Source organism: Rhipicephalus sanguineus, chromosome 7 (genome assembly GCF_013339695.2).
Source record: "Rhipicephalus sanguineus isolate Rsan-2018 chromosome 7, BIME_Rsan_1.4, whole genome shotgun sequence".
Lineage (NCBI taxonomy): Eukaryota > Metazoa > Arthropoda > Arachnida > Ixodida > Ixodidae > Rhipicephalus > Rhipicephalus sanguineus.
Genome location: NC_051182.1, coordinates 129,334,284 through 129,360,174, shown reverse-complemented (window position 1 = coordinate 129,360,174; position 25,891 = coordinate 129,334,284). Strand labels below are relative to the sequence as shown.

The following is a 25,891-nucleotide window of genomic DNA, read 5'->3' as shown; positions in this document are numbered from 1 at the left end:
CACCTTTGCGTTACAACAATTTTTGTTCGTGTCAGTTGAACAAGCTTGCACTACTTCCATTTAACATTGTCAATTACCTAAGGTGCATATATGTCTCGTATTAGTACACTACACAGGCACAGAAGCGTTCCCAAGGGCCAAGGTGGTTTTGCAGCAAAGTGCACTGTAATAAAGCGGTTCCCTTTGTGGCTTTGTGCTACAGTCGGGCAGATGGTAATCTTTTTTTTTTTTCCCTTTACATAAACCTTTCATCGCCCTACACACTCACGGAACTAAATTTCAGTACCCGACGCTTGAATAATAAAAACTAGATGATGCCAGGGTTGAGCAGTCACTACTAGAGAAAGGTACTGCAGTTTTGAGATGATGCATGCACAGCGCACAAAGCTACTTCCCAAGCAGCCAGCTCCGAATGCACAGGTATCAGTCAGTAAGTCTTGCACATGCGATAGATGCAATAATTCACTATATTATGGTAGCCAGATTTTGCCATTCATTTCTTTCTCTGTGCACCCGTTATAAGCCAGTCGAGCATGTAGCTTTGTGGCCTTGATTGCTTACAGCAATTCTTTTTTAGGAGACCAATCTTCACATACATATACAGAGCCCACAAATTGAAATGTGAGATCAAAACTTGAAGTATAACAACTGCTACATGAAACTGCTCAAGACAACCACACCATGTCACCATAAGTATGGTCGCCGAAGGTGATGCTGGCTCTGATACAGTTGTACGACTGTCATGAATTTGGTGACTTCTGGCAGAAGAGGGAGAAGTAGAGGAAGAAGAAATGAGAGAAAAGACAGATGTCAAACGAAGAAATATAGAGTGAAGAGAAAGAAGAAGACCATACATTGAAGGAGAATTGAAAAAAGAACGCAAAGAAGAGGGAGAAGAAGAGGCACGAGAGGCGACGTGGCCGGCGAGGAGAAGGAGGAAGGCAGAGAGCGCTTGGAACGGGCAGAGGCACGGACGAGCGGTGGTCGTGGCAAGGCGTTCGCCTGAGGTCCGCCAGCACAGCTCCTGGGAATGTGCCCCAGCTTTCGCAGCAACGTACTGTGACCTGGGAGGCGTGACCAGGAGGGCGACCAGCGCGCATCAGCGAGACCCTTCTCCTGAGGACGCACAGACGTTCTGCGGCTATGCTCCGTGGGTCGCGCACCGGACTACGAGCGGTACAGCCAAAGCAAGTACCTGACGTGGCGTGGACCGGCAACTGCAGCTACCCGACGGTGCAACAGACGGTCGTGCTCCGGTGAAGCAACGCACTTCGCAGACACGACAAGTCGTCGCCTCAGCACCGGAGCTGCCACGTCAACGCCAGTAACCCGTGACGAAACTGTAAATATTTTTATTAGTTTTTGGGATAGTGTGCACAAGGGATGTTTGTTTATATAGTTGGGCTTTCTTCACTACTTCTTATGTAAATAGTTTAGTGGGTTTTCGCATAAAGCAATTTTTCGTTATCCTCGGTGTTCCTGTGTTGTGTTTAACCATCTAGAGACCATGACAAAATATTGGCGAGCCTGCCAGGATTGATTATCCTACCCAACTGGTCTCTCATAGCACGGGAGCATGGATTACGAAAAATTGCTGGGAATCGCTACTGCGCTGGGACTCAGCCGAGAGGAGTCGCTAAGCTTGTTTGAACGCGCGGAAAAGGAAGCTCGCGAGGCACGTGAAGCTGAGAAAGAGATTCTTCTCTTAAAGTTGCGTTTGGCAGACGCATCTATTCCCAGAGATGAGGACAGTAGATCATCGGTTTCTAGCGAAAGGGAGTTGCCGAGAGCTAAGAGCATTTGTCCGCGGAAGTTAATGGCTCCATTTGATGAGAAGAGAGATGATTTAGATGCCTATTTACACCGGTTCGAAAGAATTGCTGTGGGACAAGGTTGGGATAGAAGCGAGTGGGCGACAGCACTTAGTCTCTGTTTAGTAGGCGAAGCCTTGAGTGTATTTGGGAGAATGCCCGCCTCCGAGTCAATGGACTATGACAAAGTCAAGAAAGCACTGCTTCGGCGGTTCAGGCTGACTGCTGAAGGCTTCCGTGAAAGATTTCGTAAATGTAAGCCCGAAGACGGTGAAACGGGAAAGCAGTTTGTGGGCCGCTTGTCTAACTACTTTGACAGGTGGATGGAGATGGCTGATACTCCCAAAACGTATGAGGGTGTGCGTGACAGCATGGTTAGGGAGCAATTTCTTGATTGTTGTCACCCGAAGCTATGTGTGTTTCTAAAGGAAAGGAAGCTAGGATCACTCGATGAGGTAGCTGATTATTCCGACCAATATATGGAAGCTCAGGCGATTGGAAATTTAGGACATATGAATAAAGAGAGGATCACAGGAGAAGAAGAGGAGACGAATTTTGAGCCCCGAAATAATGAGCATAGAAAGCAGCAGATGCAGCAACGGTGCTTCCTCTGTAATCGCCTTGGTCATCAAGCCCGTAACTGTCTAGTGGAATGCGGTGTTCAACGGGAAAGAAGTTATTGCCAGGTGTGCAATATGAGAGGCCATAAGACTGAGGAATGCCGAAGGAAACCGCGAGATCAAGTATCAGCGGTGATAGCTAATAGAGAAGGACAGAAAGGTGACAGAAAGGAAACTGAGATAACGAATATAGTGAGTGCAGCTGTGACCGCAGCTGGCCTGAAACATATTAATATGCCAGTTGTCAAAGGGACAGTGAACAACAAACATGTGTGGGTACTTCGAGACTCTGGTGCTAGTACGGTGCTAGTTAGACGAAGTTTGGTCAACGACAGTGAGCTCACAGGAAAAACGTCACGAGTAGTGCTGGCAGATGGGTCAACGAGATATTTCCCGGAGGCCAGAATATTGTTAGACACCCCATATTCCACAGGGCGTATAACTGCACTGTGTCTAGAAGAGCCCTTGTATGACGTGGTGTTAGGCAATGTGAAAGGCGTAAGAGCCGTTGACGACCCAGTGGCACAATGGAAAATGCCTAGTACATGGATACGTGGTCGCGTAGGAAAGGCGAAAGATGCAAAAAGAGACGCAACGGTGCCAAAGGAGACTTTCGTTAAAAAAGAGGTAGGACAGGAGGTGAACCCGTCTGCAACACTGGATGAGTTGGGCATACCCACAGCTGGGCTAGGTAAGCAGCAAAGAAATGACGAGACACTGAAAATTGCAGTACGTAGGATCGGAGAGAAGCCAATGAGTGGAGGAACGAGAAGAGATGTGACGTACGTACTGAATAATGGCGTGGTGTACAGGAAGTTCGTGCACAAAGGTAGAGAGTGTATGCAATTGATGGTGCCGGCAAGGTATAGACTATCTGTATTGGAGCAGTGCCATGCCAAGGGGCATAAAGGAGTGAGGCGAACTGTAATTGCGTTAACTAAAGTAGTGTTCTGGCCGGGTTTGCGGAGAGATGTTAAAAAGTTTGTAGAGGGATGTTGCAAGTAGATGGGAAAGCGAAAAAGAAATATTGTGATAATGGTCACAGTGTGACAATTAAGGGTACCCTGCTTGTATGTTTTAGGACTTTCTTCATGCAGTTTAGCAACACGAGAGTTTTCGAGACAGCCAACTGTCGAATATGTTGAGTAGTCGGCATAGTGATTTCTCCACTGTAAGCGAGTGTGTTTAAGACTTCACTTTACTCTTATGGTGAACATTTGGTGGAATTGTTACAGTAGACACAGTGACATGGTGCTTTTATGTCACCTATGAACTGTCCGCGACACATGTGATGTGACGTTTAGTGAAATAGCCGTGATGTGTGGTGAAGTGATTGGTGATAGTGATGTGATGTGAGTGTGCCGGTGAAGGGCATCGAGAGAACGTTTATATGACACACATTGACGATGGAAGGTCCTGGGACGTCAGGAGCAGTTTTTCATGCCGAAAAACTCTTCAAAAGGAGGGCGTATCATTGTCATGAATTTGGTGACTTCTGGCAGAAGAGGGAGAAGTAGAGGAAGAAGAAATGAGAGAAAAGACAGATGTCAAACGAAGAAATATAGAGTGAAGAGAAAGAAGAAGACCATACATTGAAGGAGAATTGAAAAAAGAACGCAAAGAAGAGGGAGAAGAAGAGGCACGAGAGGCGACGTGGCCGGCGAGGAGAAGGAGGAAGGCAGAGAGCGCTTGGAACGGGCAGAGGCACGGACGAGCGGTGGTCGTGGCAAGGCGTTCGCCTGAGGTCCGCCAGCACAGCTCCTGGGAATGTGCCCCAGCTTTCGCAGCAACGTACTGTGACCTGGGAGGCGTGACCAAGAGGGCGACCAGCGCGCATCAGCGAGACCCTTCTCCTGAGGACGCACAGACGTTCTGCGGCTATGCTCCGTGGGTCGCGCACCGGACTACGAGCGGTACAGCCAAAGCAAGTACCTGACGTGGCGTGGACCGGCAACTGCAGCTACCCGACGGTGCAACAGACGGTCGTGCTCCGGTGAAGCAACGCACTTCGCAGACACGACAAGTCGTCGCCTCAGCACCGGAGCTGCCACGTCAACGCCAGTAACCCGTGACGAAACTGTAAATATTTTTATTAGTTTTTGGGATAGTGTGCACAAGGGATGTTTGTTTATATAGTTGGGCTTTCTTCACTACTTCTTATGTAAATAGTTTAGTGGGTTTTCGCATAAAGCAATTTTTCGTTATCCTCGGTGTTCCTGTGTTGTGTTTAACCATCTAGAGACCATGACAACGACCAATATTACATCAAAAGGACACGAACTGAAGACGGCGGAAACAAAGATACGTTCATTACTTAGCACTAAAGTGACACATTTCGATCCGTAAGCACTGTAAACACAACAGTGCTGCCATCAAGACACACGACAGCACTGCTATGCGATGCCATAGGATTTTACCTGAAGTAAGGACTGGCGTCTGGCTTAATGGCACTGGGAACGAAGCGCAGGAGAAGACAGCTGCCGCCGTTGTATGCGTGGTCCGTACACACAACGGCCGCTCCGCAGCCGCCGCACAGCGAACAGCCCTGGTCCCAAGGCTGCAGCTGCTGCTCGGAGAGATTAAACCACGGCCCTCTCTGCACCAGCTGCATCCAAACCACACGACAATTTTGTGAACGACTTCTTGCATTTGACGTCGTTAAAAATATTTGGCTGTTTCCCGATTTAATCGCTCCTGCAAGTCAGTCAAATCAGGCAAGCAGTGACGGAAATCAGCCGACCTTCCCTGCCTTGTACAGGTTCTTGCCGAATCCCTGGCAGAAACTGGTGCACAGGGGCAGTGTGCTCAGGCGCCACTCCGAACGGCAATGCCTGGGGAAGTTCCAAAACCTGCACAAGCACCAACATCACCGATTGACGTGCGCTCCAACACCACCACATCATCACCAAGACCAACTGATGTGCAGTCGATAATAAACAAACAACTTCTTTGTAAACTAAGCAATGCTGCAGAATGACGGACAATACGGACACATCCAAGTACAGTTGAACACCTTTGTAAGAGACAACCATTTGTAAGAGACACCACTGTGCCCAACATTGAAATAGGGATTGATCAGAAAATGAGGATGTGGTACTCTGCTTATAAGAGACACTTCATATAAGTGACAAGAACTACTCCCAGGTGCATGTCTCTTATAAAGCGGTTGAGCTGCATCTGCGCCTCAAAGGAGCACTGACACAAAATTTTGAAGGAGAGATAACTTGTGGGATAAATTTGTGCAGGCACACACACGCATCATTTACTAAATATCAATAGCCAATATAGCCTAAAATCAATCTTAAAGTGCGTGTCACGCAATTGCACGCGAAACACCCCACCTCATGACATCAACAGCTAACTGCATCACGAGATTGTGTTGGCTGCTATGATCCTTGTGAGAGTTCTCTCCTAGCAGACCTTTTCACTGAAAAAAAAGGTACACCTACTTTACGGGCTTGCACGAGAGCACAAAGGCTGATGTCCTTGCCTCATCCGTGCATTTCTGGGGGTCACACATATTTACAACACTCCAGAGGGGACCGTGAACGTGTTGCCCGTGTGTACGCAGTTATGTGTGTTCCCGTAGCCAGCTACATGTACATGAAAACCATTCTGGGTCCTGCCTCACTCGGTGCTCTTTGAAACCAAAACTGCGGCTGGGCACTATAAAATCGTTTCCAAATAATAACCATTGCGCACTAGAGCAGACGAGGTTTCCAGCCGTGATAAGTGGGTCGTTAGCAACTCATTGCAATAGAAAAACAAGAGGTGAGATTTTTATGTCAGTACTCCTCTAACAGAATGTTTGAATGTACACCTCTGCAGTAACAACTTGTTTGTGTACGGAGTTATTGGTAGGTAAAATATTCAGTGGCGATTTAGCAGCAAATGCGCGAGGGAGTATGTCACACATCTCGTGTGACTTTCATGTTTCCAATCCTGGTTTCAGTTTTACTTCTGATTCTTCACTACCTCTAAATAACCACTTGAAGTTACATTGTGCGATTCACAGTGCACATCGCGGTGCATGCAACCCCACCTGGACAAAGCTGCCACAATGAACACGGCCCGTTGCTTAATGATTTCAGCCCTACAAAACGCTTATAACATCGTGTGCCAATTGGATGTGGCCAAGTTTCCACGGCGATACGCCGCTTCCCGTTCATGCCATTTCTTTGCATGCCAGGTTTGCCTCGCTCAGAAGAAAACATTTTCCGTTGGACGAACTCACTAAACTGCCTTTGAAACTCACAGGTACTGGTTTTCCGCAAACTTTTCCCTTCCCTGTGTCTCGTAGACCCAGCCAGCGGCAAATATGGCCGACGACAGCCCATGTCTGCGAGCCTGCTTGACTGCCTGGAAAATGAATTGAATTCTGTGTTACGCAAACCTGCAAAAATTCACCGTCCTCCACAGAGTGCATTCGTCTCAGGGTATCGATAAGAAATCCCACCTCTGAACAAAGCAATCTCATGAAAACACGATAGGAGAGAAAGAATTGAAGAAGGCGTTACAGGAAGGTGTCTTGTCAGCATCTAAAATTGTTTAGGAGCAATGAGACGCTTATGCTCTTCTTGTGTTTCATATATGTGCTCACTGCATGCTCAACTGTGCCCTTGTTCAATGTTCTGTCAATATCTTAGCATCTGCTGTTACCTTGTGTACATGTTTAGCAATTTACGGAAGATAATAAAAATCTATGTGTTGCCTGGTACACTCAGACCTCGTTATAACGAACACGGATATAACGAATTATCGGTTATAACGAAGTAAATGAAGAATAGTCTTGTCATAGCTAGTGTTACAAGTAAACGTATACAGTAGAACCCCGCTGATACGTTTTTGAAGGGACCGTAGGAAATAAACGTAAGAGACGGGAAACGTAAGAGCCGAAAAACAGAAAAAACGGCAAAATATTTAGTGGTACAGAATTTTATTTCAATTCTTACGAGCAGCACGAAAATTGGCGCGCTCAGCCGCGATCTAGTCGATGGATAGAAACGCGGAGCTTAGGACGGCCTTATCCACAGAAATGTAATCAACGTATGTGATTTTTTTAACACCAACAGCTGTAGGCATGAAAGAACTAAGCACACACAATCACGACCGGCGCGGCGAGTCCGACCGCGAACCGCACGCACGACCATGCGAGCTCCAACCAGCCTGGCTCGAACTCCTCCCGTTCTCCGACAAATAACGATGATGATGAGTCTACGCCAACGCGATGGCAGAAGTGAATGCCAATCTCGAAGGCCTTGCTTTCGCAAGCAATTACGTCATACACGCCATGTTTGTGCAATGCAAATCTCAGAGGCTATGCTTTTGTCAATAGTAAATGCCAATCTCGAAGGCCTTGCTTTCGCGAGCAGTTACGTCATAGACGCCATCTTTGCAATTTGAATCTCGAAGGCCATGCTTTTGTTTGCATCAATTGAAAGATTCTGTTGCTTGCGCCTCTCATGCGGCTAATATTACGGTCAAACGAGGCCAGGCTGCGTGAAAATGCACCATGGTGGCTCTCTCTGGTAGTCACTCGGTCGGCTCCGAGCGCACTTCGCGACGTATCATACGGGAACGGTCCGACAGTTACGACGTAACAGCGGGGTTCCCAATACATTGTATCCTATGGGAGCTATGCCGGGACCGGCGGAAAACGACGTAACAGCTGGGAAAACGCAGCAGTGAGGAACTAACAGCGGGGTTCTACTGTATAACGAATTTTCGGATATAACGAAGTTATTTTCGTGGCAGATGTGACTTTGTTATAATGAGGTTTGAGTGTAAAGATATTACTATCGGCCTAATTGCTCAAGTGTAACAGCGAATGATACTGCGAGCAAATTGTAGACAGTATAAAATTACAAATAAATAAATAATATTAGTAACTAGTAGTACACTAAATCTGGGGAAAAAGAACAAGAAGAAGATGCTGTCACATCTCAAAGTTAACACAGCAGAGCAGGTCATGGGCCTAAATTTGCAGAAAGCTTTCAGGACCATATTTTTCCTCTTTTGTAACCAATTCATTCACAAAAAAATTTTAAAAGAATCGTTCCACATACTACTACATAATTCACAAGCGTTCAAATAGTAAAAGTACCACAGTACATTTCGGCACACATCAAGGAACTAGAATAAGCACCTTCCACGAGCCATGTAGTGTGTGCCCACAGCCGAACACAGCACAGAATTCACGACGTGGAAAGTTCATCACAGCAGGGTCTCATACACGAGTAAACACTGTAGTCTAGCCTTGCATGTTTCACAGCTGCCAGTGCACTTTGTCGTCTACGCAAATACGTTGAAGCCAATACATACGTTGCTCTGATGACTTTCTGCGAGGCTTGCTACAGCCAAACACAGCACACAACTTTCATTAAAGAAACTTTGTTACAGCATGATCTCATCGTCATCATCATTCTCAGCCTGATCAATGATCTCCAGTTTACTCTATCCTGTGCGAGCTGTTCCCATTTTATCCCTGTGAACTTCTTGATTTCATCACACCATCTAACTCTCGGCCTTCCTCGACTGCATTTCCCATTCCTTGGTAACCATGTTATTGCTCTTACTGTCCACTGGTTGTCTGTCCTACGCATTACGTGGCCAGCCCAGGTCCAATTCTTTCGCTTGATGTCCACTAGAATATCCACTACCACTGTTTGTTCCCTGACCCATTCTGCCATTCTCTGATCTCTTAATGTTACTCCTATAATTTTTCGTCATGCAAGCGCTGCTCTTATGACTTGCAACAATATGGCGAGTTGGACTAGTTGGTAGGCGTTGATGTTTAATGATTAGCTTTAGGTGCACCAAAGACGCGGACAAGACATCACTGTCCTGTCCACTTCCACTGGCAGTGTGTTCAGTGCACTTAAAACTAATTTTTAAACATGAGTCTTATGACTTTCTTCGAGGCTTGCTACAGCCAAACACGGCACACAATTTTCATTATAGAGAATTCGTTACAACCAGATGTCGCACACGAGTAAATACCGCAGTCTAGCCTTAGGTTCTCACCTTGTACGTTTCGTAGCCGCCAGTGTACTTCGTGTTTCGTGCAAACACGTCAATGCCGACGTAGACGTCACTCTTGCGGCTTCCTGCAAGGCTCGCCGACCTCTGGAGCATCTCCTCGGTCCAGCCGTAGTTGAGGAAGATGCCGTCGCAGAGGTCAAAGAAAAACGAGTTCTTGTTGTTGAGCTCGTTCTGCCAGTCCAGCTTCCCGTCCAGCAGGATGCTGTCGTACCAGATGACGAGTGAACCGGGCACGGCGCGGTGCGTCTCCGAGGTGACGGCCTCGAGGAACTCTTTGAGAAACGGACCGCAGCTGTTGTCCTGGAGACACAGTTATAGGTGTGCACATGAGGAAAGTATGCCCCATACTTTTACTCAGACGAACCTGTCCCATCATTGTTTAAAGAGCAGAGTTATGGCCATGCAGGTTTTAAAAGCAGAGCACTATAGGGGCCCGGCTTGTCATCCATCCATGCATCTCATGTGGCGTGATGACATTCGCACTAAAGCGCTCAATACAGAACATAACAAGGCTAGTAATGCTCAGAACCGGGTTGAAATGAATGAACAAGGTCTAAAATAATATAATTCACTGAAATAACTAAGAAGTAGCCGCAATAATGAACTAAATATAGCTAAAAACGTTTCGGAAACCTTCGGCTGGCTCTGGTGCCGCGCAAGAGAGGGTGCCACCGCCTCACCGAGCAAGCGAATGCCCCTCCCCCTGAGCTTCACTGGCACTGTGTCGCTACATCTGATGGGGGAAACAACCTCACGGAACTCGCTGCAGATGGCGCATACCCCAACAGCCACAACAAGCAGGAGGACGGTAAAGTGCAGCAAAAAGTAGCGCACATGTCGTCCACCGAGTTAGCAAATCTACCTAACAAGATTCCACTCATGCCGGGGAAACCGTACATGCTTACCTCAAACATTGGCGTCATCAACACTTTGGTAAACGGAGCAGTGGGAACTCTATGAACGGGAATCGCTGGGTAACTGTGCTACGCACTTCCTCAGGTTTCACAGTAACAGAGCTGCCATACATCATTTTTTCTAAACATAATGGCAGCCAAAGGCTCCCAATTTTGCAGTCCAATAACTGTCCACTTTCAACCTTTGCTCCCAGAAAGCCAGGGACCAAGAGTAGGCCATTGTGAGACGCACACCATCGCTTCATTTTCATTTTAGCATCCGTTCTGAAGCATGTTGTTTTTTGGACTCTACCAACAGGGGGGGCGGGGGTCACTGCAATGACACTTTGGCCCTCTTAAACTGCATTCACACGAGGGGCGTGATCGTGGACGAATCAGTGAAGTGACATGTGACGCGATTCAGATCTCTCCACAGCCAGCATTCACACAACACGGGAGAATTCACGCTACAAGTGGGGATTTCGGCATTGCTCCCCGAGGATCCCAACTGCAATTTGGGCCTCCGTCGTTTCACGAATCGCTCCCCGTGGACCGAAGCGGGAACGACTGACATATGGTGACGTAATACGCAATCCGCAGGCTCGAATCGCGATTTGGTTCATCGTGTGGCAGCTTTAATCGGGAACCCTACACACTCCTATGGGCACGGTAGTCTTATCTAAATGTGTTTGTAACAAGAAAATACTACGAAAGGCAAGTGGGGGGAACCGTTCAGTCTTTAAGCAGCAAAGCTAAGCCTCCAACACAAGCAACATTGTGGTCATAGACATAGCATATCTTCATGCCACCTTAAGAGGCAATCGGATAACGAATCCAGGAAAAGCATAGGAGGAAGTTATATTGCTTGGTGTCATTACCTGATGGCTTCGTGTCATTAAGACTCACAAAAAAAAATTGACACCTCAATCGATTACCCCTTCTTGTTCATTACATGCCACGTTAAAGACGGGGACATTTCATGTAGCCACAAAAGTAGGAAGTCGGTCCCCAAACCTCAAGAGGCATGAGACAAAAGTAACTTGATATGCGATCACAAATGCAGTTGCACCTTAATATAACGAATTACCAGTCATAACAAAGTAAATGAAGAATTGTGTTGCCATTTATTCAGCGTAGCGAATATCTGGTTATAACGGATTTTCGGATATCGCAAAGACATTTTCATGTTAGACAAGACTTCGTTGTAATGAGGTTTAAGTTGATATTTATGCAACACCAAAAAAAAAGCTTCCACGCTTCCCTCAGTTGTTCTCAATACCACGTGGCACACCACCTCCGCTTTCAGCAATGCAAATGGTCCCCTTTTTTCATGTCCACAAATGCAGTTTTTTCATGATCACAAATGCAGTTGCACCTTGATATAAAGAATTACCAGTCATAACAAAGTAAATGAAGAATTGTGTTGCCATTTATTCAGCGTAGCGAATATCGGGTTATAACGGATTTTCGGATATCGCAAAGACATTTTCATGTTAGACGGGACTTCGTTGTAATGAGGTTTAAGTTGATATTTATGCAACACCAAAAAAAAAGCTTCCACGCTTCCCTCAGTTGTTCTCAATACCACGTGGCACACCACCTCCGCTTTCAGCAATGCAAATGGTCCCCTTTTTTCATGTCCAAAGCCACGATGAACTTGCACACATTCTCACAAATATCCCTTCACTGATTACATGAGGCATTCCGTTTCAACTGAGGCCTTGCAATGCTACAGAGTCGACAGCTAACCGCAAACACGTGCAACACTGCAAACGTGCACGCAGCTCTAACCATCTTGCTCTCGATGTTGATGAGCCACCCGTCGAAGTTGTGAGTAGCAGCGACGAGGGCAAGCTGAGAGGCAACTTTGGACGTCAACTTGCCCTCCCTGATTTCGTTGAGTACCTTAGTGCCAGGCTCGGCCTCCACAATAAAGGTACCTGGGAAAAAAAAAAAGAAATGTCAGAGGCAGTGGGAATATACTGAAAAGGTGGTCTTATATTGTAGTGAGTACACCGCACGTCAAACCGACGTATTCTTACAGCGTGTGATGAAAGAATGCAGAGCTTGAAATGGGCCTAGTTAGTGTACTTGTACATCTTAACAAGCGCAAAGCAACAATTGCAGAAGCATGTGCCACGTAAACAAGACAGGCACTACGTGTCTCTTGCTTCTCCGATTGTTGCTTTGCACTGTTAAGATGTACAAGTTCTGTTACCAAATGCTTGCATTGACTAGGCGTTTTAGTTTCATCTTAGCATTACACTACACAAGCCACAACTATGCACAAAGTTAGCAGGAAAAATTCCTCTTTGCTGCTTTATGCTTCTCTATGTCACACAAAAAAAGGGCTATTCAAGCTTTGTCGTGTAGCAGCGAGTTCTTAACTGCTTACATCATCACAGTTCTACTGAAAGATTAATGAATCATTAGCTATTATGCTTGGCTTTTACATGACAAAACCACAATGTGATTGTGAGACTTGCCATAGCTGCTTACTCCAGATGGATTTCGACCCCTGTGGGTTTTTAATGTGCACTTAAGTCTAAGTACACAGGTGTTGTTGCCCCCCACCGAAATGTGGCCGCCATAGCCAGCAATTGAACCCAGATCCTTGTGCTTTGCACTGCAATACATTGGCTTCTACGCTACCATATATCGATCCTAACATTCTGGCCTGGATTGAAAGCTTTCTAACAAAAAGCAATTCGTGACAACTAATAATTCTGATTCATCTCCCTGCCCAGTTACTTCCGGGATGCCACAAAGTTCCGTCCTCGGCCCCATTTTATTTTTAATTGATATTAACGACCTGGCCAATGTAGTTCAATCATCCCTCAGGCTATACGCCGATGACTGCGTAATTGATCGTGTAATATCATCAGATGGCAGTTCAAACTGACCTTAATGCTATAACCAAGCAGTGAAACGCATGGCAAATGAATCTGAATGTTAAAAAGTGTAAGGTCATCAGAATCTCCCGATATTAGGTCACCTGTCGCCCTCCTCTTTATCGCACTGACAGCTCTGTACTAAACAAATTTCATAGAAGTATCTCGGTGCTCACCTAACTACTAACGTTTCTTGGCAGAGCCATATATTAACTACATCATTAATAATGCTGATCACACATTACATTACTTACGGCGTAACTTTTCAAAGGCATCATCGTTGTTAAATTAACACTATATAAAACTCCTGTACGGTCTAAGCTTGAATATGCACGTGCCTTGTGGGATCCAACTAAAGAATTCCTTGTAAACCAGTTAGAACCATTGCAAAACCGTAGTGCGCATTTCATGTTATCTAATTATTCCCGCTTTTCCAGCACGTCATCCATAAAACATACTCTGCAACTTTCTAATCTTTCTCTCCACAGGAAAGTGTCTCATTTATTATTATTTTTAAAAATTTTTATAATCCACACCTGAAGAAAGAACTTATTTTATCTGACTGGTGGTACTACTCACCGTCATAAAATTGAAGTCCCCTTTTGTCGTACCAACTTTTCCCGATTCTTACGTGCCAAAGACGGCCAAAGAATGGAGCCACTTGCCCGCCTCTGTCGTCACCACACCAAGTGTTTCTGCACTTCAATCCGCGGCTGAAGATTACTGTATGAACCAGCTGATCACTAATATACATTGTTTCTTTTGACTACCACTCCCTTCTGTAACGCCTTTTGGAATTGAAATACCTAAAGAAATAAATACATGCTGGGTGTTATCGACAAACATTCGATAACCAAGAAAGCCATGGCTCATCTTTTTACTAGGAGAAAAAAGTCCCTCTAGCTCACCCAACACTTTGACGCCATGCTTGTGTCCAGCGGAGATCCATCCGGGAGGTGGGATCGTGACCATGTAATGGGAGAAGTAGACGAAGCTGTCGATCATCTGCCAGTGATGGAAGCGGTAGCAGTCGTGGCTGTTGCAGCCATGGACAAACCTGTGGGCAGAGTGACCTGATTACATTACATCGTAATCTCTGTAACAAAAGGCAGGAGGAGTTGGGGGGAAGATGGAAGCTTGTGATGGAAAATTCGTAAAGGGCATGTGCTGGAGCCGACGTTTCAACAAGCGAACTTGTCTTCTTCGAGGCTGCAACTGAAGACAAGTTTGCGTGCCAAAACATGGACTTCAGCAAACCCCCCCATTTACGAACGAATTTTTCATCACGATCCCTGTAATCATTATTCGTGTGACAGCTAAGCTCATTGGCAATGTTGGCTAAAGAGAAATGCAAAAACTCGATACGGAGACACATGCATACAAGCACGCATGCACAAATGGGTGTGTGAGAATCATAAACTGTTGGATATATGATTCCAATATCCCTTGCTATCCCATCTGCAATTTTTGATCCAAGAATTCACTCTTTGAGATTGCTAAATATTCCTTTACATTAAAAGATCTACGTAAAGTGGGAATGTTTACATAGATATCTCAGCGGAAAGGTCAAGATAAATTTTGTGCACTAACTTTCAATCATTCAATTTAATCAATTTAATCATTCAATAAGGACACCCCACGTGCATATTTGTTTTTTCGATTATGTATACGCAGTTTATCATTTCATCAGACTCACTGTGTTTGCATTTCTTGCAGTTAATAATGTTTGGCGCTGTGCATAATAGTATCCCGTTAATCTCATAAAACAATCGCAGCCTTTGACGTGCACCTAACTGGCAATAATGCATTGCTCGGTTGTTTAACATTATCTGAGTGATGGTCACGATGCACATTCTACATAAATGAAAGCCGTTTGCCTTAGGGACTTCTCAGCTGACAAGGCAGCCCAGTGCCAGGCACATTATACATGCACACATATGATACATCGAATATAGGCAAATGTTTTTTTTTTTCCTGCCATCACATCAATGTCCCGTGATTTTTATGCTTGATGTACTTTGTATAGAATTAGCCTAGTTGTTCACATCCAGTTCAATATTCCAAGGTCGTTTTTCTCAACTATTTGCGTTTTGTTGGGAAATCACGTTTGTGCGAATATTCGCATATGATTCGGATAGTGCATGTGCAAACGTGTACATTGAAGCATTATTCACGTACGATTATAAGCACATCAGTCGAACTAGTATCGCAGCTCGCTCCTGTATGTTACTCGCCTGTCTTCATGGTAGCCGCCCATCATGTCGTGGCAGAAGAGAATTTTCGGGTCGTTCGGCAGACCCCGTTTCACATCCCTGAGAGGCTCCACGGAGCACAGTATTAGGGGCTCCTTGAAATTAAGGAGTTCGTCCAGCGTCTTCAGCGGACCCATCTCTCCGCCAGCCATCGCGACTGCGAGACCACGCTTTCGGCGGCGATCAATCGGAGAACAGACCACGATATCCTATCGGACTCGCGTTCAAAAGAACCTCAAAAACTTCTCACTAATCGAACAGTTGACACGTCGCCCAAGGTACACTGCCGGCAGCCTTCTTCTTCTTTTCAGTTGACGCTCACGAAGTGTCCTCTCTATTATTATTGTTCAACAAATGTGTAGCTCATGCCCGCGACGAGACCTTGGCAAACAATCCCATCAGCTGCATCCTAAAGCTGTATTCTCACGACGGACATGATCGCGGACGGATCAGTCACGTCACCTCTGACCACACGCGAAGATAATCGGAAACTACGACAGAGTCAACAGCATGCCAGTGACGCTGCGCTCAACGCGGGGTCATAGCGTAGCCGATCACAGACAACGCTGACCAAGTGCGCGCACATCATCAGTACACATCAGCAGCTTACACGTGGATGACGGGCAGCGGCCGTTCTCTGCATTCCGTGCCCGCACTTTTCAAAGACATTTCGAAACTGGATACACGCGTTGAGTGGCTCGTTTAAAGGTCGTATCCGATCGAAGCGATCCAAGCCGATGCCGAAAGGGGGAACGTGGGGGAGGAAAACCCGCCACATGTGAACCCCGCCAGTTGCAGATGCTATGTCAAATCGTAGTCAGCGATGAATTTATTACACGGAAAACACCTGAGAAGTTTTGCCAGAAACGATGTGTGCAGCTTTAGGTAAGTACTCCAGTCGCGTGCATGGTGCAACAAAGCTACGACGGTGGCAAGCCGAGTTTTGTGTAACATGGTCGAAAAAGTTTGAACTGTGTTCCACGTCGGTAGCCGTGTGTACTGAACTTCTATCTGCGTTTTTCACAACTCTACCGCGATTCTCAGCCATAAAGAGGGTATCGCATACGGCAAATTCCGCATGCGATACCCTCTTTAATATTGAGGTTACTTATCAGGACAGAGCTGCGGCAGCGTTGTGGACAGAAAACGTAGCTCCCCTGTATTTGAGTGAGGGGGAAGTGGGTATTTTAACACTTGGTTTAAGTATGCAGAACATCACAGCAACGTCCGCTAACTATTCGAAGGTGGCTGTGGAGTCCAGTCGATCGCACTTAAGAAGCAAAGTTCAGCCTTGTGCGTGCAAGATCTTTGACTGAAAGTAGGCATTGAAAAGTATATTTCCGAGTTTAATTATGAGCAGAATGTTGTGTTTGAAGTGTTTTGTTCCTGATACCTGGCATCTGAGCCATACTGAACGAGCTGTGAATCACGTGATGTGCTGGTAGTGTTCAAAAATTCTTTACTCGGGTACGGAAACGGTCTTGTGACCATTCCATGCAACTGTGCGCTGTGTTGCATCTCGTTGCACGGACGGTCAACTCTGGACCAACACAAAATGTCGAAATGTCTGGGCAGCTACAGGTGTGCTGGCGATCGAAGTAAACAGCCACTGTGTAAATGTCTGCCTACATTTTTCCTTCCTCCGAGAACTTAGTTGCGTGATTAGCGCATATTGCATAAGTGAACAGTTCTTCCCATTTATTCCTATACATGGCTTGCACTGACGTCGCTGAAACTGCCATGCTGGAGCACCCGTATGGTGGGGCACGAAGTTTTTGATGTCCCGTTAACGCTATCAGTAAATTGCGTGCTAGTTCTTTCATTTTTCATACGCAGACATCAGAAAGTTTTAGCGGCATCATTATCATGTTGAAGCAGGTTAACCGCTACGTAATTATGCTGCCTCGGTGTCGTCAAAGTTGTCATGTTTGAGTACCAGTACATTAAGAACCAGAGTCCATGATGTCTGTTGTTATTATTATTATTATTATTATTATTATTATTATTATTATTATTATGAACATTGCATTAAGAATTGGATTGGAACATCCTCATTGTGTCATCCATGCCACAGTCACTGCTTGGCAATTTAGCAAAGTTTAATTAACACTAAAGTTACCCATACGAAGACCTATTTCAAGTATCAAACAAACTTCATATCTCCATAAGCATTCTTCTCACAAGTTGTGGACATATGCCTATCATCAGATACAACTTAAGTAGGCCGGAGAGGCCCCTCACAAATGACCGAAGCGAAACCGCCGATTGCCTCTGCTACTAAAGTTGTCACGCTTGTTTGTTGAGCGACGGAGTCACTGGCCATGTGACTCGTGACATCAGTTGGCACCCATTGGTTCAGGCTCATATTCATCTGCCTTTGAGGTGGCAATGCCGCAGCCTTCTCAAGTTGATTGCGACAATAGGCGGAAACGCATATGCATGCACCAAACTGCTGTTATACATTTCGGTACGCCAGCCTCGCCTTACCATTTTGTTTGTTTGTGTGTGTGGAAGAGTTCCACGTTGGTTAAGTGACATTTGGATCATCTCTACAAGGCTTTGTGAAACAACATGATGCTTTTGAGCTCATTTTCTGGCAAGTGCAGCAGTTTGTTAACCATTGGCAGTAGAGCTTTGTGATCCAGGTGTTTCTAACTAGTAGGTTTTTGCCCTTTTCGTGCAGGAAGCTACGACACTGGCAAATCTTGCTTTTGGATTATCTTGCGTTTGCAGGTGCAGTACCTCGACTGGGACATAAAGCTTAAACGCAGTTGCATTGAGCTTTCCACACACGTGGTCTGTAACTGTCAGTGGCTGCCCCCATCAAACCCAGGTCTCCCACTTTGCTTGTTCTTTCGCATTTGCTGTCAGTTTGAAATTAAAAATCGATAGGAAAACAATTAAATACCCCTTTCCTTCGTGGTGTCTCTATTTGATGATCACAACATCTTTTTGAATCATCTAATTAGTGACGACAGTGAAAAAATCTTAATCGTACCGCTGAATGTAAAGGTAATGCTTTGCTAACCACAAAACAATCGCACAGGCTTTTTTCATACAGAGGACAATGCACAGACAAAAGTAATTAAGAAGTGCACCAAAATGTTTGATCATTTGTCCCGCTGTTTATGTCTTTCTTGCACCAGAAAGCCATCAACCAAGCGACAATTTGTGCATCTTCCTGTAGCATAGGTCTTGATCATTTGTAGGTGGCACTTGTGCTTAAAGGGACACTAAAGGCAAATATTAAGTCGACGTTGATTGTTGAAACAGCGGTCCAGAAACCTCGTAGCGCTGCTTTTGTGCCAAGGAAGTGCTTATTTTGAAATAAAATCACGTTTTTAGTGGTCCGCATCGCGTTAGCGCGCTTCAAATCTCCCGCCTGAAAATACGACTCTCATACGTCACTGCTGCCGTGCCCAACGTTGCCCGCTTTTACTGCGCGGCCGCCGACACTAGTAGCAGCCGAGCGGAAGTAGCGGGACCCACAGTAGCAACTGGTAGCAACAACGGCGCTGCGGCAAAGACTTGCTCGGATGGGCACATTCAAAGCCGTCACCAAGTTGCGGTTGGTCTCGTAATCCTCAGTACGAAAGTGCAGCGAGCACACACGCAGAAGTTTTGACTGTTTAGCACACTGGCGCAATGGCATGACACTAAGCCACTTCGAGCGTAAGGGTTCATTCCGCGGCACCCAGTGAAAAGACACACCGGTTTCCTTGCTGCAGCACTGGCGTTGTGCACCATTCGGGCATCCGGCAATATCACACGCATGCGGCATTTTGTCGAACTTTCTGTCAGAGCGACTTTCACGAGCGCGCAAAACACGCACGGCAGTACGCGATCCCGAAACTACCACTGAGACGGGCGAGGCAGGGCGAGGCACAGCTCGGCGAAAACGGAACCTTTGAACCACGCGCGCCGTTCCCCATGGCAACGCCACGGAGGTTTTGTTTTCCATGAATCAAGCGGAAACAAACAGCATTTTATTACGTCTTTTGATGCTCGGAATGTTCTTTTTTTACTGCTGCTAGTTTGATTACTAGTGATTTATTGCAGGCCGACTTCCCTACGTCATCGGGATCACTTCGAAAATGTCCCACTCGTGGCGCTCATCATGTGATACATTTAGCTTAATTTCTCGGTGAGTAGGGCACTGCTGTTGATAATATTGCCGTTTTAGAAGTTGTCATACATTGGGCTTTCACTCTGACCTAAATTTTTATTTGCCTTTAGTGTCCCTTTAACTAGTTAATTTCTCCAGCTATGAAGCCTGGCCTATAGTGGTCCAAGTGGAAATGTTGCATGTGCCAAAACTATTTCTGCTGTGTTTGCACTGTATTTTAAGAAAAATATACAAACACGAGGCCTTAAAGGAGTACTGACATCATTTTGATGCTGTGCAAAGGGTGATTTTTCGTTTCCTTAGCATGCAGCATTAACGCTTTCCACACGACGGAGCCAGAAAACACGTATAAAATATTTGTTTGATCTTAAAGTTTTCACCACCCAGCATCTGCAAGCCAGCCCCACCGCAATGGACATTATCTTAATGCAGTTAGGGTGGCTGTAGGGTGGCTAACACAGTTTGCTGGGTCAACGCCTCCTCTAGAAAGATGCCTGCCGCGTGAGCCGAAAACCTCCTGCCCTACCCTTTCCCTCCTTCACCGTTTCTAATGAGGGCAGTAGCTGGCGATCCTGGCGGTGGCCGCTTGCAACACACATTTGCGCATGCGCACATTACACCCCTCGACGTCACACAACGTCAGCCCCATTGAAAACAATAGGGGAGAACGTGGCGCCATCTCTCGACTAGCGACTACAACTCAAGGCAGGACGGCTACAATGGGATAGCCAGCGACGCCGCAGGCATGTTTCTAGAGGAGGCGTTGGCTGGGTTTGTGAACTCCGTGTCCTGCATGTGGCCAAAATAGGTGAAATCGAGGTAGTGGAAAAACATGGCTGATCCCTCCGTCATAGGAATCGGTATAACACGAAAGTGAAACGTGTCTTCACAGAAGTAGTGCTTATGATATATGAGAGCTTGTACAATATCTATTCGTGTTTGGCAGCTATAGAACCGTTTGACGTAGATGCACCCATGTTGACAGCATGTCTCTATCGCGACGACTAACGCCCATGATCATGATTAAACCACTGTGGTAGCTGACGGTGCGAACATATATTTGGACACAGCGAATCGTGAATCCCGCGTAAGGATGATATCAACAAGCTCATAATCAACATTGGTACCCGGTATGCACTTCTTCAAAGCGTCGTCAATTAAGGAGAGAAACGGCACGGTGTGCGCTTTCTAGTAATGGGTAGCCGACGCCTGTGCTCATGCATACACTAACACACACTGCGCTTCAGCAACGCGGGAGGTAGAGGTTCGTAGCCTGAGCCGCAAACGCGTGCGTCCCGCTGGCCTCTGTCTCGCAGGCGCTGCTCTCGCTCCACCAAGGCACGACATTCGCCCGTCGAAATCGCGTCCTTTCTGCAACGCATATTGCAGCAGTTTTGTTAGTCGGTGCTCTCGCAATTGAAGCAGTCGGCGGCAGAGAAATCCCGTTCGTGCACGTGGAAGCTGCACTACTCCGATGAGCCGACGCACGCTAACACGAATCCAAAGGCAAAGAACGTAAGTGCGTCAAGGGTGCCTCGGCGACGCCAGCGCGGCCAGTCTACCTCTCTGGTATTGAGACGCTTTAACCATGACCTCCGATATCACGTGCAATCTCGGAGTAAGCGCTAGTAAGTGTCGATCGTGAAGCATTACTTCTTTTCACCTCTCACAGACGGCGGCACCGCCCCGCTCCGCCCGCCGCGAAAGAGAAGGTGTGAAAGATATAAGGCGCGTTCGCGCCGTGCCTCGCATCTCCCGAGTTGGCTTAGTCGGTAGAGCGTCGGGCGCTTGCCGTCGCGGCCGCAACGTCGTGGGTTCGATTCCCAGCGGGGTATCTTTTTCTTGGTTTTTTTCTTTCTCACCCGTTGGCGTCCATTTTATCAACGTCATATCCGTGACGGATGTACTTGGTGGACCCCGGCATAAAACACTTTCGTGTTAATAAAAATATGTTCAATGCGTTCAGAGGCACCATGATGCTCTTTCTTGGGGTTCTCGATGCCAATGGTTTTAGAGCCACAATACAAAGATTTCTAAAAATCGTGTCAGTTCTTAAAAAAACTCTATCACTATTTTTAAACCCTGTCAATATTCCTTAAAGGGATACTGAACAAAAATTGAAAAAGCTGACAAAAGCATTGAAATTCTAATCGGAAGACGCGACTGTTCCGATAAACAGAGTTTATTCCATGTATTTTTGAACAGTTGGCTGTATATTTGGTGGATTGTCGGCGCAGGGCAGCTGCACACCTGCGCGAGCCGTGACGTCACATTCACCGAGGCGCATGCAGGTTGCGTGCTTTCCTGTCCTGCTACTTCCCTTTCTCCACCTCTCCTTTACATCTCACTCTCCCGCTTCCACAAAGGTGCTGAGGTGCGCCCCACCATTTATGGGCTTTACCCCAGCCGGGAGCTTTGTACTGCCAGTGCCGCTCGTAGTGCTTCTGGGAACCATATTAGGAGCTGAGCAGGTTGAAAGACGCATGTGAAGGCTGGCATTGTTGGCATGCCCATTTCCAGTGCGTGAAACGTCACCAAACGTTACCTCCTCTAGTTCACGTTGTGACCGCTAGACGCGTCGGTTTGTGAAAAACGCATTAAATTCATTATTTTTCTCTAGTTTCTGCCTGACGTGAAGGTTGCGTCTATCAATTTCAGCACCCAATCTTTCAATTTGGCTGGAAATCTTGGTGGCAAAAATTTTGTTCAGTATTCCTTTGAAGAGTAAGAAATATAAAATTCATTGAAGTTACTTGGGACACATTTTCTTCATGAGGTGGCCAACAGTGACATCTCTTGAGCCAGCGTTTGCACAAGTCAGCCCGAGAGACTCGTCACGTTCAGTCTACTGTTGCCCGCTTCGACTCTGTATCTTCCCACAAACCTCCATCTCGCTCAACTTCTTCTCATTGGGCAAGGCAAACAATAAAACATTTATTATAAGCTAACTGGTATGTACAGTACATTATAAACGTTGTCGCTTCTTCACAACGACAGTGCAACAATCTCAACGGATCAATACAATTCTATTGCAGCTTCTGTCGTGACATGATGTCTTCAGCTTGCAGAGGCCTCTTCACCATGAAATTCATCGCTAGATATTGCAGCGTCGGGACCGGAGTCGTCGGAGGCGTTTCCATCGTTGCCAGCAGCTGCTTCCTGGTTGCCGCTTGCACTTCGTGGCCGTTCCACCACAAGTTTGCCCAGCAGGCAAACGTTTGCTTGCGTCGAGACAAACGAAATGCCTATTTCTTCCAGAATGGCGCAGTCGGTGGCAGTCCTCAGGTCCTCGATGTTGTACCTCCTGAAAGTGACAAGTAGAGGCAGGAGAGGGGGTTCAGAAAATTGACAGTCCATCTAGCTAACGTTCTCACAGGCTTTCAAATTTGGTTCACTGTTAATTCACATTTGATTCAATTTTAATTCGCTTTAAATCACATTAACATTTGATGCGCTGTTAGTTTACAGTCAGTGTACCTCATGTCAATTTAAAGGGGTCTTGCAACACTTTTTCAAATAACCAAATGACTTCATTAAAGGAGTTTATTGCTTAATGAATCGACTGCCGCAAAAATTTTTAGAATCCGTCAAGCACGAGCAGAGTTGCTGAGATTTGTTGCACGCGGTAATTGCTTTCTCTCGTCCTGACAAGCACGCTGGAAGCTAAGCACGGAGGGATGTCATGGGGTAAAGAAGTTGCGTCACACGCACGTCATGAGCTTTTTATTTTTTTTCTTCGAACGCGCGACTTACTTTCAATGTGATGGCAGAGGGGCACGTGGCGGCCACCCGAGGTGGTCACAGTAACTGTGCAGCTCATGATTGGGTATGTGGCATGGTCATTTGTGTATACGGCACAATTTGTAGAAAGAAGAGAGAACGATTTCTAGCTACCTGAAAATTAATTGTAAATTCCAGGCCGCATGCTGCGCTGCAATGTTTGGCTCGCATGTTCTCGGGAATCTCGACTACCGATTGACAGCGTTTTCTGACCATGCTGAAAAAGCGTTGCAGAGCCCCTTTAAGAGTTGCAGAATGGTTACAAGGTATGGGTATAATATAAGAGGACAGCATAGAATCTTCACGTGGTGTGAGGAAGTGAGAAGGTTTACAGGCGTAAAATGGAATGTGCTCGCGTAGGACAGGGGCCATTAGAAATCATTGGGAGAAGCCTTCGTCCTGCAGTGGACATGAAAGAGGCTGATGGAGTTGGCAACTTCTTGGAATTTACAGCAAGCACAAAATGATAAAAATAAAAATGAGAACATGTGTGACATACAGTTATACATTTAACTTGTAGTTTTTAGTGTTTTACATCATGCCCTATACTTAACAGGGCTTAAATAATAAAACGAGACATAGTTGAGCATAGTAACTGGTATGCACGATTGCTCGGCTAGGCAAACTGGTACGCACACCAAGCTAGGCGAAGTGTGCGAGTGTCTATACACTATTTTACGGGTGGGTTTTGGTGCTGCCATATTAGGCTGTTAACCTTGCCATTTTGTATTTTTAACAACTAAACGAACAGTGCTATGCTAGACAAGTACGCACAAAAACAATTGGGTTGGTACATTTGACGTTTCATGGCCTTAATTATTCATGGCGCAATATACAAAATCAATGAAACATTCGTTTAACAGCCCACGATAGTGGCACCCATATGTCTTATGTAAAATCGTCTATCTTCAGTGGCTCTCGCCTCGTGGTGGCATGGCAATGCGGCAGTTCAATTCACTCAAACTCCTCCGATAACGAACCGATTAAAAAAATTCTTTCAACAAAGCGCTAACATTTGCAAAGGGACCTGACAAAGAACACCTTAATGAACTTTTGCTTTATCACGCACCTGGTCACCCAACTGTATCCGGAAGTGTCCATGCTGTCGTCAAAGCTGGGCAGAGAGACGTCACGGGCCACGGCGTAACGTTCATCGGGCGTGACGACGACGATCCCCAGCTGGAGTTCCCCTCTTTCGCCCGTGCCCGTTCTTGCTCTCAAGACCAGCGTGATGTCGTTCTCCATTGAGGCATCTTCTTTCAGTTGCTTGAAAGTGTAGCTCACTGCCAAACGACCCAGCGGGAAATCGCAGTCAAACAACCTGTCGAGAGAATTGGTCGAGTTTGTGCATTTGGGTTAGTAAAAGGTTTTGTTGGGCGAGTTAGATCACGACTTTAGGAGAAAAATACTGTAGCGCGAAAGGAACAAGGACGACACGAGAACACTAGCGCCAGTCCTCGTGTCGTCCCTACTCCTTTTGTGCTGCGGCTTTTCCTTCTAAAGTGTATTTGCGCCCAGTCCTGGACTGCACTTAGTCACTAATAATACATTAGTGATAAGCAGTTACCTTTTTCAGCAACTTCTAACTATATCTTGTTACTTCTCAATTCATATAACTTGTAACTGCATCAATTTTTTGCACGGCAACATTTTTACATCCATTACAGTTACTAAAACATGTTTGCATCTAGGAAATAATGATGTCTGATAGACGAGAAAGAAAGCTGAGAAATAAGGAGGATATGAATAAGGCTGATAGGTATATATATCACACACTGGCAGTATCCCATTGTTGTGAGTCTTAATCGAAATAAAGTATGTTGTTTGTGTTTGTGACAGTTTGCTCACTGGTCTTACTTGACGGAAAGAATAATTACGTTATACTTACTCAGCAGTAACTGCAATAAAGTTAATTTGTATAAACTCGTAACATGGTTAATTTTTTTGCTCCAGGTAACTCTAAATGTAACACTGCTCTGCTGGTACTGTGTCCATAAGTGTTTAGTGCAGTGAAGTTAGCGCATTGTCACAAAGGAAAAAGGCTGTGTGTGTGCCCTGCTTCTCTTCCGAGTCGACATGCTAGTTCGTTAAAGATTTTGCTGAGGTGACTCAGGCTTAAAGATCGCAGAGAAAGAAAGTTTCAACACACAATCCTGAAAGTTTAACACCTCCCATCATAGGTCGGCAAACTCACTCATGAGTTGACTCACTCAGATTCAGGTCGAGTTGTGAGTCCGAGTGAGTCCAGTTGACGAAAATTTTAGTGAGTCTGAGTCCGAGTGGGCTCGGTTGAGGAAAATTTTTGTGAGCTCTGCCTTTTTGCGGAGCTCCCTCGATGTGGTTCGTGCTTCTAATTAGTTAAACCTGTCATCTCGCTGCATAGGTCAGCATACTCACTCATGAGTTGACTCACTCAGACTTAGATAGAGCCGCGAGTCCGGGTGAGTAATATTTCGGTGAGTTTGAGTCTGAGCGAG

General features: G+C 46.0%; 3 protein-coding genes across 4 annotated transcripts in view; 1 reads left to right on the top strand and 2 right to left on the bottom strand.

Moving 5' to 3' along the window:
- LOC119399917 (cytosolic endo-beta-N-acetylglucosaminidase) overlaps positions 1-25,891 on the bottom strand; it is a 192,877-nt gene that overhangs the window by 2,125 nt on the left and 164,861 nt on the right. Inside the window, exons 1-7 of one of the 2 annotated variants that reach the window (XM_037666807.2) lie at positions 15,491-16,098; positions 14,165-14,313; positions 12,157-12,305; positions 9,455-9,772; positions 6,687-6,790; positions 5,172-5,280; positions 4,849-5,036 (exon numbers count right to left, since the gene is read on the bottom strand). In XM_037666807.2, coding sequence (XP_037522735.1) covers positions 4,849-5,036; positions 5,172-5,280; positions 6,687-6,790; positions 9,455-9,772; positions 12,157-12,305; positions 14,165-14,313; positions 15,491-15,660 — 1,187 coding nt within the window. In that variant the 5' untranslated portion in view covers positions 15,661-16,098. Of the gene's footprint in view, positions 1-4,848; positions 5,037-5,171; positions 5,281-6,686; positions 6,791-9,454; positions 9,773-12,156; positions 12,306-14,164; positions 14,314-15,490; positions 16,099-25,891 lie in introns of those variants that run through there. The other variant, XM_049417895.1, reaches the window with a different exon arrangement.
- Positions 1-25,891, top strand: part of LOC119399920 (60S ribosomal protein L18) — a 230,300-nt gene that overhangs the window by 129,069 nt on the left and 75,340 nt on the right. The window lies entirely within an intron of this gene.
- Positions 22,533-25,891, bottom strand: part of LOC119399911 (cytosolic endo-beta-N-acetylglucosaminidase) — a 195,389-nt gene continuing 192,030 nt past the window's right edge. The window contains exon 9 of the mRNA XM_049417896.1: positions 22,533-22,938. Coding sequence (XP_049273853.1) covers positions 22,692-22,938 — 247 coding nt within the window. The 3' untranslated portion in view covers positions 22,533-22,691. The remainder of the gene's footprint in view (positions 22,939-25,891) is intronic.